The 14,859-nt window shown below is 35.9% G+C and overlaps 1 protein-coding gene across 2 annotated transcripts in view; it reads right to left on the bottom strand.

The window, feature by feature from the left end:
• Positions 1 to 355: 355 nt before the first annotated feature.
• The window catches only part of PPM1B (protein phosphatase, Mg2+/Mn2+ dependent 1B), a 54,183-nt gene continuing 39,679 nt past the window's right edge, over positions 356 to 14,859 (bottom strand). Inside the window, exons 4-6 of one of the 2 annotated variants that reach the window (XM_027723389.2) lie at positions 13,348 to 13,459; positions 10,114 to 10,171; positions 356 to 2,207 (exon numbers count right to left, since the gene is read on the bottom strand). In XM_027723389.2, the coding sequence (XP_027579190.1) occupies positions 2,178 to 2,207; positions 10,114 to 10,171; positions 13,348 to 13,459 (200 nt within the window). In that variant the 3' untranslated portion in view covers positions 356 to 2,177. Of the gene's footprint in view, positions 2,208 to 2,992; positions 4,083 to 10,113; positions 10,172 to 13,347; positions 13,460 to 14,859 lie in introns of those variants that run through there. The other variant, XM_039386964.1, reaches the window with a different exon arrangement.

The following is a 14,859-nucleotide window of genomic DNA, read 5'->3' as shown; positions in this document are numbered from 1 at the left end:
GATCTAACCCTAGATTTTTAAGAAACTTCAAGAAATGAATCAACTAAAAAGTCATGTGTAATCTGAATTTTTAGACTTTAAATGAATGCTCTCCTGTAGCCAGACCAAGACTCATTCCAGCTGAACTTGGGACAGACTTGCCCTAGGAACACTAAATGTTGTTTGCATTCTTCCGTCTCCCACAGAGAAGACTACTTTGAGACTTCAGCCTTACTGTAACAAGGGATCACGTTTGCTACAGAACAAACACAAATCCATCAACTAAGAGACACCCCATAAATCCTACTGGGTTATCTTTTTATACGGAACACTTGCATCTTCTTAATAAGTCGTTGTCAAGAAAATAGAAAACATGTCACACTGTTTTAGCAATCCTTTATTGAAGATAACAAGTTGGTTATGTTCACTGTATTGTATGAAACATCACAATATCATACTGGGAAGGTACTATCAGTACAGGGTTGGACCAGAGCGGACAGTCTGAACAATAAACCATTTTGCATTCTTCATTCCCTATCTTTTAACAACCCCAAAAAAACCAGTAAAGGGACAAATACCTGTTAACATCATCATTTAAAACACTTTAACTTACAAGGCTAAAATCTAATGAATAAATAAAATATATTGTGGCAATAATCCTCTCTAGACCAAAAAAAAAAAAAATAAATCAGATACACAGTGAATCAAAATGACTGGGAAAGCTGGCCTTCAGCACCAGTATGAAAGAGCGTGTGGTTTTTACAGACTCACCATGGGGATAAAGTTACAGAAAAATACCATGAATTTCATTTCACACAAAACCAGTTGATGACTGTCATTAGCTTAAAACTACACACAAGGGCAATTACATCCTCGCTGAAACACAGTTTAAACAAATAGGAAAATGTTTACAAGGCATCCACAGCATGTAAATCATGTACAGATGGATACATTCATTGTTTCCCCTCCCCAATAGCTTTTATTTTAGATAAATACTTTACTCTTCCCCATTTTCAGCATTTACTGGACTCATTACATGCACAACTCAAAGAAGTCAGAAAAAAAGTCAAGGTTATTGCAAAAATAGAATTAAACTAAGAATCTTCAAGTACCTTACATGACAGCCACTCTGTACCATGCCCATTGCTTATAAAATGAAAGGTCATCGAACCCATGAAAATATCTCTAATATTTTCTTAATTTAAAATAGATAATTTTAAGTGTATTTATAGTAATCTCAAAGTGATAATTTGAACTTTGAAAATAATGCAAACAATTAAAAATTATACCCATATTACACAAGACTTCTGTATCTTAAGCTGAAAAAAATCAAAAAAACTATAGAAAACCACATACAGAACAAAAAAATAATCACAATTTACATTATAATAAAGGCAAATTTTCAGCATTTTTAAAAAAACCTGCAGCTGTGAGAGATGTCAAAGCAAGTCACTACTAACTATAAATTCACCAGTTTGGTTTTTTTTAAAAGACTTTCTCTAGCAAGAGTTTAAGGGTGTGTTGTACACATGCGTAAAATTCTTACTGGTTTTAGATGCCTAGAATCTTCATATATTATTGCCAAATACACTTATCTTCAAGCAAGCAGTAGGCAATGTATCACAATTTGGACACCGCAGGGAAACCCAACGGTCTGGTAATACAGGTAAAATTGGAAAATTAAAAAAAAAAAAAAAAAAAAAAAGAAATAAAATACACATCTGATAGCGTATTGCCCAATTAAAATTACTTCCAAGCCACAGAGCTGCAAAGCCTTCCAACTCGGTAAAGTGAAATAAGTAATGTCTCAATTACTTGTACTCTCTCATGCTTGTGTGTTGCACGTTTCATTTGGCCAAAGTGTATCTTCAGAGTACACCTACAATCCCATGCACCTCAGGTACATACACCGGTCTGCTGAGAGACTCCTTCCTTCCTTCCTTTTTAGGGCCAAAGTTCATTACAGATGTAATCAGTATGCCTGAGGCTGGTAAAAATACTGTAGTACAGGCAATGCTAAGAGTGGCAATATCAGAAAACACAAAAATGAACAAATGATGGAAAATTCTAATATCTTTCTGCCCATTTCACAAAATGTTGGAAATCCACCAGAATTTTTCCCTTGTATTGAAGAAATCAGATTTAAAAGTTTTTTTTCCCCCTTTCAGAATCAAAAGCATTTTAGTAGATTTGTAAGGCTACCACGGATCTTCTAGATCTCCAGCACCCTACAGGAAAAGAAGAGGAGAAATATTACTACTCACCAATACAAACGAAAACATTTTGTTGCACTTTGGATTTCAGTGGCATAATTAAGAACACTAGTGTAAGACAGACAATATTTTCCTTGTTTTCCATACCTGTCCACTTCCACGCACAAATATTTGCTGTTTGTCAACATCATGAGGGAACTTAATTTTATAAAACATGAATCCACTAAAGCTATTATAGCAAAAAAGACTTAAAACCCAAGATTTATCTAAAATTGTACTAAATCACAACTATCAATACATACTACCTCTGTGAACTACAAAACAAAAACAATTTCTAGAAAATACTAAGGAGCTCAGCTCTTCAGGTATTCCTGGTCCGCAAGAAATTCCCACAGGCTCATTTTCATTAAGGCGGTGAAATCTGTACCTATTTTGAACAACTATATTTTTGAGATAATGTTATATATTATGAACTGACCACTGACACAAGAATTCCAGATTTCACTTATTAGCAAGTGAGTTACCACCACTGCAAATTCCCAGTGTTATCACTGGTCTACCAAAATGCATGTACGTATATGTGTTGCACCCCAAAAAACAAGAAACAGATTTGGCAGAAGGCAAGCTTTAGTAGAATAGTGTATTCGTTTACATGGCTGATATGTAACTTGAACATGAGAAATGTTGCCCAAATAGAGGATTATGATGAATGATCCAAACCAAAAACTACTCAAAGATTTGTAGAAACTAATGAATGTCATGAGTTAATGTGAGAAGCTAGGAAAAGTTTCAGAGTCATGTCAGAGTGATAACACTTCAAAGAAAGTTTATTACTTGCTTAAAAGAGTCAATATGCATACAAATATTATTCCACAGCATATGCTTTATTTTCGCTTGAACAAATTATTATAACTCGACACTAGGTACTAAATCTAAGTACATTTTCATTTCTGGATATATGTTGTGCTACAACCTGGGATTTAATAACACAATTGTCTAGAAAAATTGGTATTTACGATGAACAGTGGATACAATCTATATTGGGGGGAAAAAATAAAATCAAACACATAAGTGACAACCTAAAATGTAATCGCATTTGTAATTTAAGTCGTAAGAGAAACTATACACAATTCAAACACAAACATGCAGTATATGATGCTGGGGGAAAAAAAGACTAAAGAATTTGTATAATTCAATTAAATTGCACGAAAGATACAACTAAGATGTGAATTGTTTTACAATGAACAAACATATACCATCAAAAATATTTAAAAATGTATTTAAAAGAAAAAAATTTAAAATTTATTTTTGCATTGTCATGTTAGATTCCTGTTGTTGGTGTCACAGGATTAAAAAAAAAACAAAACCAAAACCAAAATCTCAAATAGCAAGTTAACTGCTTGGTACACAACATAAGATGCAATTACTATATATACCACAGCCGTTGAACTTCTAAGGAAATAAGTGCTCTCTATAAACAATCTGTACAAATAACTAAAGTAAAACCGAACAGTCTTCTAGGATAGATGTGACAAATGTCGAGATACAAACAAAGGAAAACACGCCAAGTGAAGCGAAGCGTTAAATCCTCTACGTAACAGCTTATGTCTGTTTATCGCTCATCTCATCGCTCCCCGCATCTTCGTCCGGGCGCTGCGCTGCCGGCGGGCGGTCCCGGTCCGGGTCCTGGTCCCCGGGGGCGGTGCGGGAGTCCGGCCGGGGCGGGGCGGGCTCTGCCGAGCGCTCCGGCCCGAGCCCCTGCGCCAGCCTGAAACTACTGAGCATCTCCTCCAGCAGGTGGCGGTAGTTCCCCCTATGATTAATTCTCATCTGCCTCAGCGCCTCCACCAACTTGCCCTGCGTTCCGCCTTCCTCGGCCGCGCCGGGGTCCTTTTGTTAAGATTCAAGACCCCAAAAAAATCATGTAGTTAAACTGGAATGTTTTCTAACGACATGAAAAAAAAAAAAAACAAACCAAACCCAAAACAAAACAAAACCAAAAACCCACACAACCAAACCCATTTTTTTCCTCATTAAGAAAACATCAGCTTTGCTCTATTTTAATATAAAACACCTCATTAGGAATATACATCGTAGAATGATATATTTCATGTTCATCTTTTGATACAACACAACTTAAGAAACGATAACTATTAAACCAGCATTTTTAATAATTTCACTTCATTGTGAGCCAGTCGTGGTATCTCCTCACAATTAACTCAATATTTATTCAAAATGTCTTTTGATGAATATAGCTGATACTCCCCAAAACTTTATACATTTGTCAGCGGAAAATTTTGAAAATTTAAGCTTCTTTAGCCACCAGGTCAATATATTTAACTATGAATTTCTGCACAACCAATAGCAACACAGTTCTGTGAATAACTGAGAGAATAGTTAACCCTACTGATAGCAGTTTAGTTCAAAATAAACGCTCAGTGTTTTAGTAAACAACCTCTGCTTTTCACATGCAGGATGCTGCCGGAAAAAAAGCAAGCAGCTACCCATTAGCACCAGGAGTGATGGTATTTGAACAACATAAGACACACCTTTGGCAGATGGTGTATTGCCTAGAAAAATTAGCATGTAGAACAGTTATTTAAAGTCAAACCTAAGAACCTACAGCACAAAATCTGAGAAGCGAGCACTGGTTAAGGAAGTCTCCTCAGCAAAGGACGTATTTGGTTACAAGCCTTCCATTGAAAAAAATGTTGGTTTTTTGGGGTTTTTTTTGTTTCTTTGTGATAGACTTTCACATCTGTTACAGTGCTCTGACACTGACACTAGGTATTTTCACTTTCAAGTGCTAAAGCAGTACTTTTGCTTTAAGGGAATAGTACATTTTAAATTATTAATATCTAGCAACTTACCAAGCTAGACAAATGGAACTGTACCTCTGAAAGCTGGCAGATTTTCCAAGACATTAGAAGTACAATTCAAACTGCCCTGTTCTCATGTTGACCTCATTTTACTGTCATGTAGTCCAAAAGCTTCCTAACTACAAGTATTGCTGTCACTCATTTATAAGCTTAATAGCAGTATTAAGAAAATATTTTGGGGTCAGTAAGACTTTGCATGCTGTATGTAATGTTGCTGGAACAGAAGCCCCAAGACTGATTAGCACAGTCCAAGTTAAAAAGGGGATAATTTTACCACAAAAATTAATATCATTGCATATAATGCTGTCCCTCTAAGTTTAATTTGTTGCATAAATAAGAGACATACTTTCAAGGTGGTTTACTGGTCTTACTTTGAGATGTTTTGACTCCCATGTACTAGCATTTTCATATTAAAATATGAAAATATTCAAGAGAATATTCAAGAATTCAATATTTTCTTAAAGAGCCCAATGAGGAGAAGCAAGATAAAGGAGGCAGTTTTAATGTATGAAGTGGGACTGGTTTAATGCCTTATCAGCACAAAGTCAGTGAAAACTCATGGCATCAATATCGTGAGGATATAGATGCATCCTTTTTCTTAGGTTTTGACAAAGAAAAAAACTCGAGTTATATATTTATCTAATACTAAACAAGGCAGCACAGCTGAAGACTTCTCATTTTTTAAAATTCAAACCATATCGAAATTCTATATTTCATCTATTCCATCAGTTTTGCTCTGAGGTTGACATTAACAAACACACACACTGAATTTCCACATTTCACAATACCAAGATCTTTAAAAATTCCTTTGGTAGATTGAAGTGAATAATTTTGCTCCCATGCAACACTGAAGAGTAAAAGCAATAAGTAACATAATAGCAGCCCTGAGACTCCTAAACAATTCAAATGCTAGTAGGAGATGAATTAACAGTACTGTTAGTGTTTGATATTCAAGCTCACATCCTGCTTTGCGTTGCACCCTATTCTATGGCAGGCTGTTTTGTTCTTCACTTGTGTCCCTCACTGCTAAGAGACAAGAAACCCCACAGACAACAGTAGGACACAAACTGCCTCCTCTATATATTACACACTATATACACAGAGATTTCTCTCTAATGATGTGTGGCTAGAACAGGTCCCTGAAAACTCTGGTTATTGTGCAGGGTAGAATTTGTCTTCCTTCATGTTCCAATTCAACTTAAGTGCTACTGACCATAAAAACAAGAATAAATGTGTGCTAGCTATATTCAGCATGAGCATTCACAATTTTTACACAAGTTCTGTTCTATTAAAATATGTGTATAAAAAGGGCTAGCATGTATTAAGGACTGGATTTACAATGTTGTAAGAAAAGTGTAACAATTGTGTCCATTTACATTTTTTAAATTATGTGTAGCAGCTCTTAATGACACATGATTTGGTTCAGCAAAGTGCCAGAGTATATTATTAGTAAAAACAAGAGAGAAACATGATTGATTTCAAACAAGATGCTCAAAGGCAGCTTTAAACAAATACCACTTGGAACTATTAACACAGCCACTGTAATTTTAACATTGCTCCTTGTGTTTAACGAGATATATATATATATATACAGTAAAGTAGTCTAATTGGTTAGCATTCTCCTAGTCTTAGGGGCACATCAAAAAATAAAAACGGTCAAAGAAGTAGCCATAGAGAAAAAGCAGTGCTTTTACACATTAGAACAGCTCAGTGGTATTGTAACATTACAGTGCTAACAATTATTTAGCTATGAATAAGTCCTTTTAAATCCCCTTTAAAGAACTGAAAGCACCAGTCCCCAATACATAACAGATTTCTGTGCTTTCACTCATATTTGTAAAGACACAAGCCACAGCACTTATAGCAGAAGGTCCTCTGCTCAAACACTGGTAAAGTTGTTCTTTGTGACCCCAGTGCAGGGCTCTCTCTCCAGCCCTTGATTTACAAAATACTTGTACTCTGAGATGCCCAGCAGGAAAAGTTTAGGACTGCTATACTCTAAAGCCACACACCAGTGATCTCTGAATACTGCTGTAGTAAGGACCCTTTCACTTTTCAGTATCTTGCTCTATTCAACATCTCCTTATTTAGGCTCTATGTTAAGGATTCTCATAAAAGGCACATGTGAAGAACGGAAAGAAGCTACTCTACAATCCCTAGCTTGGATGACAAAAAAAAGTTTCTAAGTGCAAAACTACCTGAAATATTTAGTGCTGAGTAAAACAAAGCCAATCTAGAAAGAGATAAAAGCTTGGTTTTAATTTATACGCTTTCTAAGAATTTACTTGCAAAGCTATTATGATCCAGTTCATCATAGGAACTCAGGTAACTATTTTAAATTGTAAAATGTTAAAAAGTACACGTTTTAGAAGGAAGTCATATTCTCAATTGCAAAAGTTAATTAGATTGTTTGAGGGGGTTGGTTTTGTGTTTGTTTGGGATTTTTAATTGTTACACGTGCATTAATATTTTAGCAACTAATTACATTACCTTGCCAAGTAATAAAAATAGTTCTAGCCTTATTTACAACCGTAAGATGAAGATGGCTGCTACAGGCAGACTTGCCCTTCCAGTTAGTAACAGCAGTATTCTGCACAACACCCACACTTGACATGTGTGCACTGTTAACTACACATAGGGGAAGATACTCAAGTGCAAGTCAGTGCCCCTCTGTGCTCTGCAGACTCAGCATCCTTGTCTCTAGCTCCTAATTTTTCATAGGAAGATCTGCTCTTGCTTCCTCCTGGTTTAAACAGGGGCATTATTAGCTACATTTCAATCTCACTTGGCAATGTCATCATTGAGATGTACTATATGTTTCCTTCTTATCTTTGCTTCCTGTTGAATTGTGAGACCTGTAGCAACATTATCACGCATGGAGACATTCTAAAGAGTTTGATGCTGAGTAACCAAACAGCTTCCTTCCCTTTTACCCTCCCCAGGCACTAGAGCATTCAGTTCAGAAGGCTACAAGATCACCACATATACACCTGAAACTGAGTAAGACCAGCAAGGAAGTCATGCTTCCATCACCTCAGAAATGAGGCCCACTAAATTCATCCACTTCAAGGATGGCAAGATAACTTGTTGGGAAAGTGCAAACAGGACTTGCATCCTTCACCAAGCAGGAGATCATCCTCTCAAACTGCTCTGGGTCAATATCACTTGGGATGGAAAGAAGAAAAGGTGCTGACTGGCAAATGACATCACAAGATCACACTAAAATTTAATCCAGTCTATATAAAACATCGTTGTTCAGATTTGCACTTATATATCAACATAAGAAAGGTTTACAAAGCAGATTGGAGTGTAGTGTTCACATCTCCTATTAAAGAAGCCAAATTAAATGCCAATCCAACTACCAGGGATCCTAATGGCAAAAAAAGTCAAAGCTGTTAATGGTATATTCTTTTATGAGTAAAATGCATATTTAGGTCAGCTAACTCATTTTACTAAATTAAAATGGATGATGCACAAACATTTTGTGAAAGGAACCAATAGACAAAAGGCTGCTGTACTGCATGTTAGGACTTTCAGCAAGCTTGCATGGCTATTGAAAAGTAAATTCGGACTTGGATGCATCATAAATGTAACCATGGCACATGACATTTCTAAAAACTAATCATTAAACAAACTTTTAGGTTTTTTTCTTAAAATACCAATCAATTTGTAAAACCTAGGCTGTTCTTTTTAAATAAACCACTTAAACCAGTAACTTTTCCCCAAAAAGCAAGAAAAGTTCTGGTTAAATATAAAAAAAAAAGTAGCAGGCAAATAGAGGTGCAGAGTTTCCTGAAGGACTAAAGAAGCTGAAAAGAGGAAAATTTTGTCTAGCTTGTTTTGGGGTACTGTTGCAAGCTTTCTTGAAAGCAAAATGAAAAATGTATACTCTGTCACTTTCAAACTACAAAAAGGAACAAATTCTAGTAAAATTAAGAAGCTAGAGATTTCTTCTCCATTTGAACTCTAACAGAATAGTGGCCCCTTCCACCCACCCGAGCTTTCTAACTGAAGAGAATAATTCAAATACAGGTAGTTAAGAGAAGATGACAAAGGGAAAGACACAATAATAATTGTGGTGAGACTGTATTTACAATCTCAAGGTGCACAGCTGATAATTCTGAGCTATTTCAAGTAGCAGTTGACATCTCCTCAACACCATTCACTGTAATGACTACCTGACTGAGGGCCTTGTAGCCATCTCAGAAGAAAAAATTATTACAAAGGATTTACTGGAAAATGAATGGTACTTTCACAGATCACTTTGCATAAACTGTACAGGAAATAAAGTGTACAAGCATTGATGTTTTTTATCGGTTCTTCAGTTTTCCACAGTTTTTAAACAAATTTAAACATAATTGATAGGAACACCAGTTATTACTCATTTATACTAAGAGCCACCTAATAATCAGGCTTAAAGGTACAGTAAACCATATTTCAACACACTATTTAAAATTCAACTCAGTAGGAAATCTAAGCCATTTCAGAAATCAGAACTGATGTAAACTAAAATCACTTTACATTTTCCTTGGATCAGTGCATATGGGATATGAAAAGATAGTTAAATGCTAAAAAAAAATAATTGTCAATATTAGTCTCATTATCTATTATATTCAGTGTACCAAGGTCTTCCACACATAGAGAAGACAACAGGAAGTGTGTTTGCCCCCTCTTGTACTAGATTTCTGGACAGTACACATAATAGTTAATTAAGTAATGAATTTGCTGACCATAATTTCTTACAATAATGAACTATAATTTAGAAAAACCCTGCACTTTTGCCTCAGAGGTTTGACTGAGAAAACAGCAGTCAATTAGATGTTTAAAAAGCCTTCAGAATAGAGTGTCATTTTTCTGTCTTTTTGAGGATGAACTTCGATATCAAATCCATCCAGAGCAAGGTAAAAATTACCAGTATGTTACCATACATATCCTGTGTTTATAACACTTTATTGACAGTGATGTACACTTCTGCTTAAAGTATGACACTACTTTGATGTTCACATTAACAAAGACATATAGCAATCAAAATGAGAACTTACCCCCTCATTCTCCCTGTGTGGATTCAGCCTACTATACACAGCTTCAATAATATTACGCCTAAAAAAAGAAGTTTTAAAAAAGTTAAGCACAACAAAGGATTTCAAAACAGTGAGAAAAGTTTGAGCATGGCAGACATTTTAAAGTGTTGAAGATATTTTTCTTTTAACCTGCCTTTTAAAAAGATGAAGCCCATTCTCAGTGTCTTTACTCACTTTCAATATGATATTTTAGGATCTAGCAATTGGTCAGGATTTGCAAAGACTAAGGAAAGTAAAACATTTGCTTGTTTTACCCTCCCCATGGTCTATCTCTTTATGTCTTTAGAGTCGCATACTCAGATTTTGCCAAGAGTAACATTTAAATCTATATTTTGCTAATTTTAACAAAATTATTCAAGATTGCTGGGTTTCATGCCTTATTTCTGATGTGGAACTTGAAGACAGTTCTGTTTTTCCACATTTTTATTACATATTTTGAAGTGTGGTGCCCAGAATATACAGCCTCTGAGATGTGTTGTCTAGTGTCTATTCACACTGTAGAAATTAGAACCCAAAAGCCACTAACTAGACTAATTCTGGCTAATTTATGGCCAGACCTTCACAGGCAGGCAAAATAAGCACAAAAAGCTTCACAGAAAATAAAACCCGAGGTATAAACAGACTTCTGAGAAAAAGGTTATGTATCTACATCTTCAAATCAAAGTTAAATTTGGGATACATTCAAACAACTATAATAAATAAGATCAAAGTTATTGACAGTTTCAACAAAAAAGAACAGCTACATGAACTAAGACTCCTAAGTCTGGAAGTGGTCAAGATCTAGAAAAACTGCCGTACAGAATGCAAGTAAGCACCAACTGTTGAACCCTCCAAACAAAGAGCACAAGGGTATCAGATGAAGACAGCAGCAAATGTCTCAACTACATAGTCATGGCTCTTGATGAGACAGAACTTTCTAGCCTAGAATAATGAGGATGCTACAAATTTGATGAGGCTTCTTCTGAACATATTTAACATATTTAAGAAATCTAGATAGGTTGCTTGGCTGAGCTAGTATGGGATCCATCAGCCTTGATGGAAGATCTTCCTAGAGAAAAGAAACTGAATCTTTTCACAGGTGATACAGGAAATGGTTCTCTCCACTTAGTTCCACATTTAGTGGTGGAGGAATGGCACAATTCTGACCAAATATCTGTCCTACAGATATTTAGCACCTCACACCAATGTAACACCCAGACAGTCCAAGCAAGGCTGCCACAGAAGCAGCAGATAGCCAGAGGGTTTAAATCAGACTTGAAACTCAGCTCCTTGGGACTTATTCAGTCTTTTTAAATCACTTTTCTTTCCTTGAACAGTGTATTTCTCCATGCTTTCCTTTGATGGTAAAACTCAGGAGGCAAGATGTTGAGTGGTACTAACACCCAGGTGCCAGGGTTGCTCGGGACTTTTGTTTACTTCAGCAACAAATGATCATTCTTGAGGCAGCACTTGAAGTTATAAGAAGATCAGAGTCAAGTCAGAAGCCAGTCTTTGGAGAGTAAGATTTTAAAGGATAAAACAGCACCATCGGGTGACCACAGCAGAGCTGATACTTGCAGACCTCGTCTCAAAGAATGAGCCAGTAGGGGTTTCTATACAAGTGAGAAGCTTTCAAGAAGCATATAACACCAACAGAAGTGGGGCTACTTTAGAGGTTCCTAAGGTTTGCAAACATATTCCTGGTTACAGTAACATTGCACTGCATTTCTTCAGCTCTGACATACATCGGGAGCAACTATAACTGGCGCTAAAACCACAGATGTCAGCCACAGACAAGCTCTTTCTGCAACCTGTTTGAGCCAAGTCTTAGAGTTCAAATGGAAGGACAAAGTGTGAGTTCTTCATGACCTGGTAACATCATAGGATAAAAACCTCAAGACAAAAAAACATTCTCTCGTTAGGACAAAAATTTCAAGTTACACAGTATGTAAGTTTGCGTTGTGCAATAGTGGTTTTTTTCCAAGACTTCCATTTAGGAGCTCAATCTTGCAAGTAAAGTCAACTTAAATATGTCACTGGCTGTCTTTGTCCTAAGTTTGGAGGCCAAGATCAAGTTACTTAATACTGTATGATATTCTCTTGCAAGAAACTGCAAATACACTCCCTGAAGGCAGGGGACTTTAAATATAAAATGGAGAGAAAGGCATCAAAAGGCAAATTCTCAATCAAGCCCATGAAAAAATGTAATCTGGATGATAACAAATTAAAATAGACTTTATATGCAAAGGTTCTGGAACAATGAAGCAGTACATGATGCAGTTATTAATGAGCAAAACAACAAAACACAGTAGTTGGGAGGCACCAATAAGGAGAGGCACACACATCTCTGAATGCCTGGAATGCACACAGGTGGAGAAAGAGGCCCACAACATATAGATACTTTCAAGGCCAGAAAGATATAGTCATGGCAAACAGTGCTTATTAGTAAGTGCATGCAATGAAAATAGATGTATACACAAATGCTCAAAAGATAGGACTTCATGTTTTGTAAAATACAAATATTCCAGAAACAACATGATCTACACCAGGGAACAATAATGAGTCCTACTCTCTGGGGAATTCTACATTAACAATTGTATATGCAATTCTAAATTATTTTCATTAAAATCCTTACATTATAAATTTCTAGAACACCACCATTAGCCTCTCCAGAAAACCAATGTAATTTCTGAATATTTATTTCAATTAACTTGTAAAATGCATATCCTAGTTCAATATTCTTGGTTATATAACATTCAGTTTCAGACTAAACAAATAAAAACAATTTTCTTATGAGCATATTTGTTGAGTAAGTAAGTACTGTCCCAAACTTATAATGGACACTAGATGGCTGGGAGAACATGACATCAGGAAAACTCATCTGGTATTTTGATTTTCCCATTAAGTTATTGACAGATCTTAACAAATGCAAAGAAGTAAAAAGCCAAGAATACATTTATTTTTATTTTTTAAAATGGACATATGGAAATAGTTAACTAGGAGGTTATGTACCAGAATATGAACAATGTGTTTCCTCTTATCATTCTGGAATGGGAATAGTGATACAAATGTTTATATACTGCAAAAGGTAAACTAGCTTCAAATATAAAAAAACTTGATTTGAGTATAGCTATTAGAATAAGAAAGCTTTCAAATATTTAAACAAAAGAGTTTCAGTGAATTTAACAGTTCAAGAACTTCTAGTACTGTACTCACTTGCCAGCTAAACCACCTCCTGGTGGTAAATTAGGGATATTCTCCGCAGTTAAAATACGAATAACATGAGCAAGATCAGGCATTCCTTCTTCACCCGATTTTTCCATAATTTCTAGTTTAAAAACAGAAGAGGTCCTGAATTAATACCACCCATCGGTTAAGACATTGAAACGTAAGATATTACCACTTTTTAATAGAGACATTATGAAAAAGCTACATGTAAACAGGAAAACATTCTTCACATTTTAGGTTAACAGTCTTTGCATGGTGTAACAGAGCAATTCAAATCCCTAGTCTGTCTTTCCGGTATGCTGCAAGCCTTCCTCTCTCAGAGAAGCTCAGAAGCAGACTGTGAACTGAATAAAATACCCTGAAGATAGATAGCCTGTTCTCTTTGGAAAAGACAGCAGCTGGGAGTCTGTTTCAGTTACCTACCCATTGCAGTGCAACACATAATCAGAAGTTAACGTGCCATAACGACAATGCTTCCAAGGGATTCTGTCATGCTTTGGTGTGAGTAACACCTTGTATTCTCAAAGGCCTGAATCTCCAGTGCATAAACACTATGCCCATCATGCAAGCAAGGGGATATATAAGGGATATAAAATATTATCACTTAAGTGGCCAAAACAGAACACAGAAGGGATGAGGAATTATTAAAAATATGGTATTCATTTTCAAAGCAGAAGTATGACACAAGTCAAGTCCAGCGCTAGTAAGTCCTTCTACCTTGGAAAAGAACTGCCTAAGCCAAAGCAAATCTTCCCACGTTCTTTCTCATCAAAAAAGGTTCACCAAGTTATCTACAAATTGTAGTTGTATGCATGAATCGTGTATTTTTAAGAATTTTTTTTTCTGAAAATCAGCTAAGTTAAGGAACAGAGTGCCATTTCCCGTAGACACTGTTCTAGATAAAAACTCTTTCTTTGAGCCAAAACCCAAAAGGATTAAGAATGAATCCTCTCAAACATCATCCTAAAAATAATTTAGTCAGTCTGTATCTTGGCTACTATACAAAGATAAACAAATCCCTTAAATTTCTTACAGTTGATTATATTCTGGGTAACTGATCTGGAGCCTGCAACTTAAGCCAGAAGCAGCTACAATTTGAGTTTCTTAAGTTAGTAGAAAAGCACATCACCTACCTACTTTATAGCCTTCATCCCAAGTTTCCTGGTATTTAAACCTCTCTTATGTCTATCACTTATCTAGAAAGCAAGTTATATACAGGCTTCTCTTAGGACTACTAAAATCAACAAAGTGCTTGGCAAGGTACTCACTCTGTATCAGGGAAACCTGTAGGAAAGCCCCCAGTAGCAATCACTTGTAGAATGGTTATAATACCCTGTAACAAATAAGGCACTGTGCTTCTCAGTCCCAATTTTAAGCCAGCACCATACAATCTTGGCAATTAATAAGACAGGTACACTACTACTAAAAGTGATTAAGTACTGTTTTGTGAAACTTGATGTATATTATCATCCATCCATAAAGGATGAATCATGGCTAGCA

The sequence above is a fragment of the Pipra filicauda genome, unplaced genomic scaffold, assembly GCF_003945595.2.
Source record: "Pipra filicauda isolate LSUMZ 115617 unplaced genomic scaffold, ASM394559v2 scaffold51_size4534324_pilon, whole genome shotgun sequence".
Taxonomy (NCBI): Eukaryota; Metazoa; Chordata; class Aves; order Passeriformes; family Pipridae; genus Pipra; species Pipra filicauda.
Note: the sequence above shows the minus strand (reverse complement) of the source record. Positions and strands in the feature narration are given on the sequence as shown.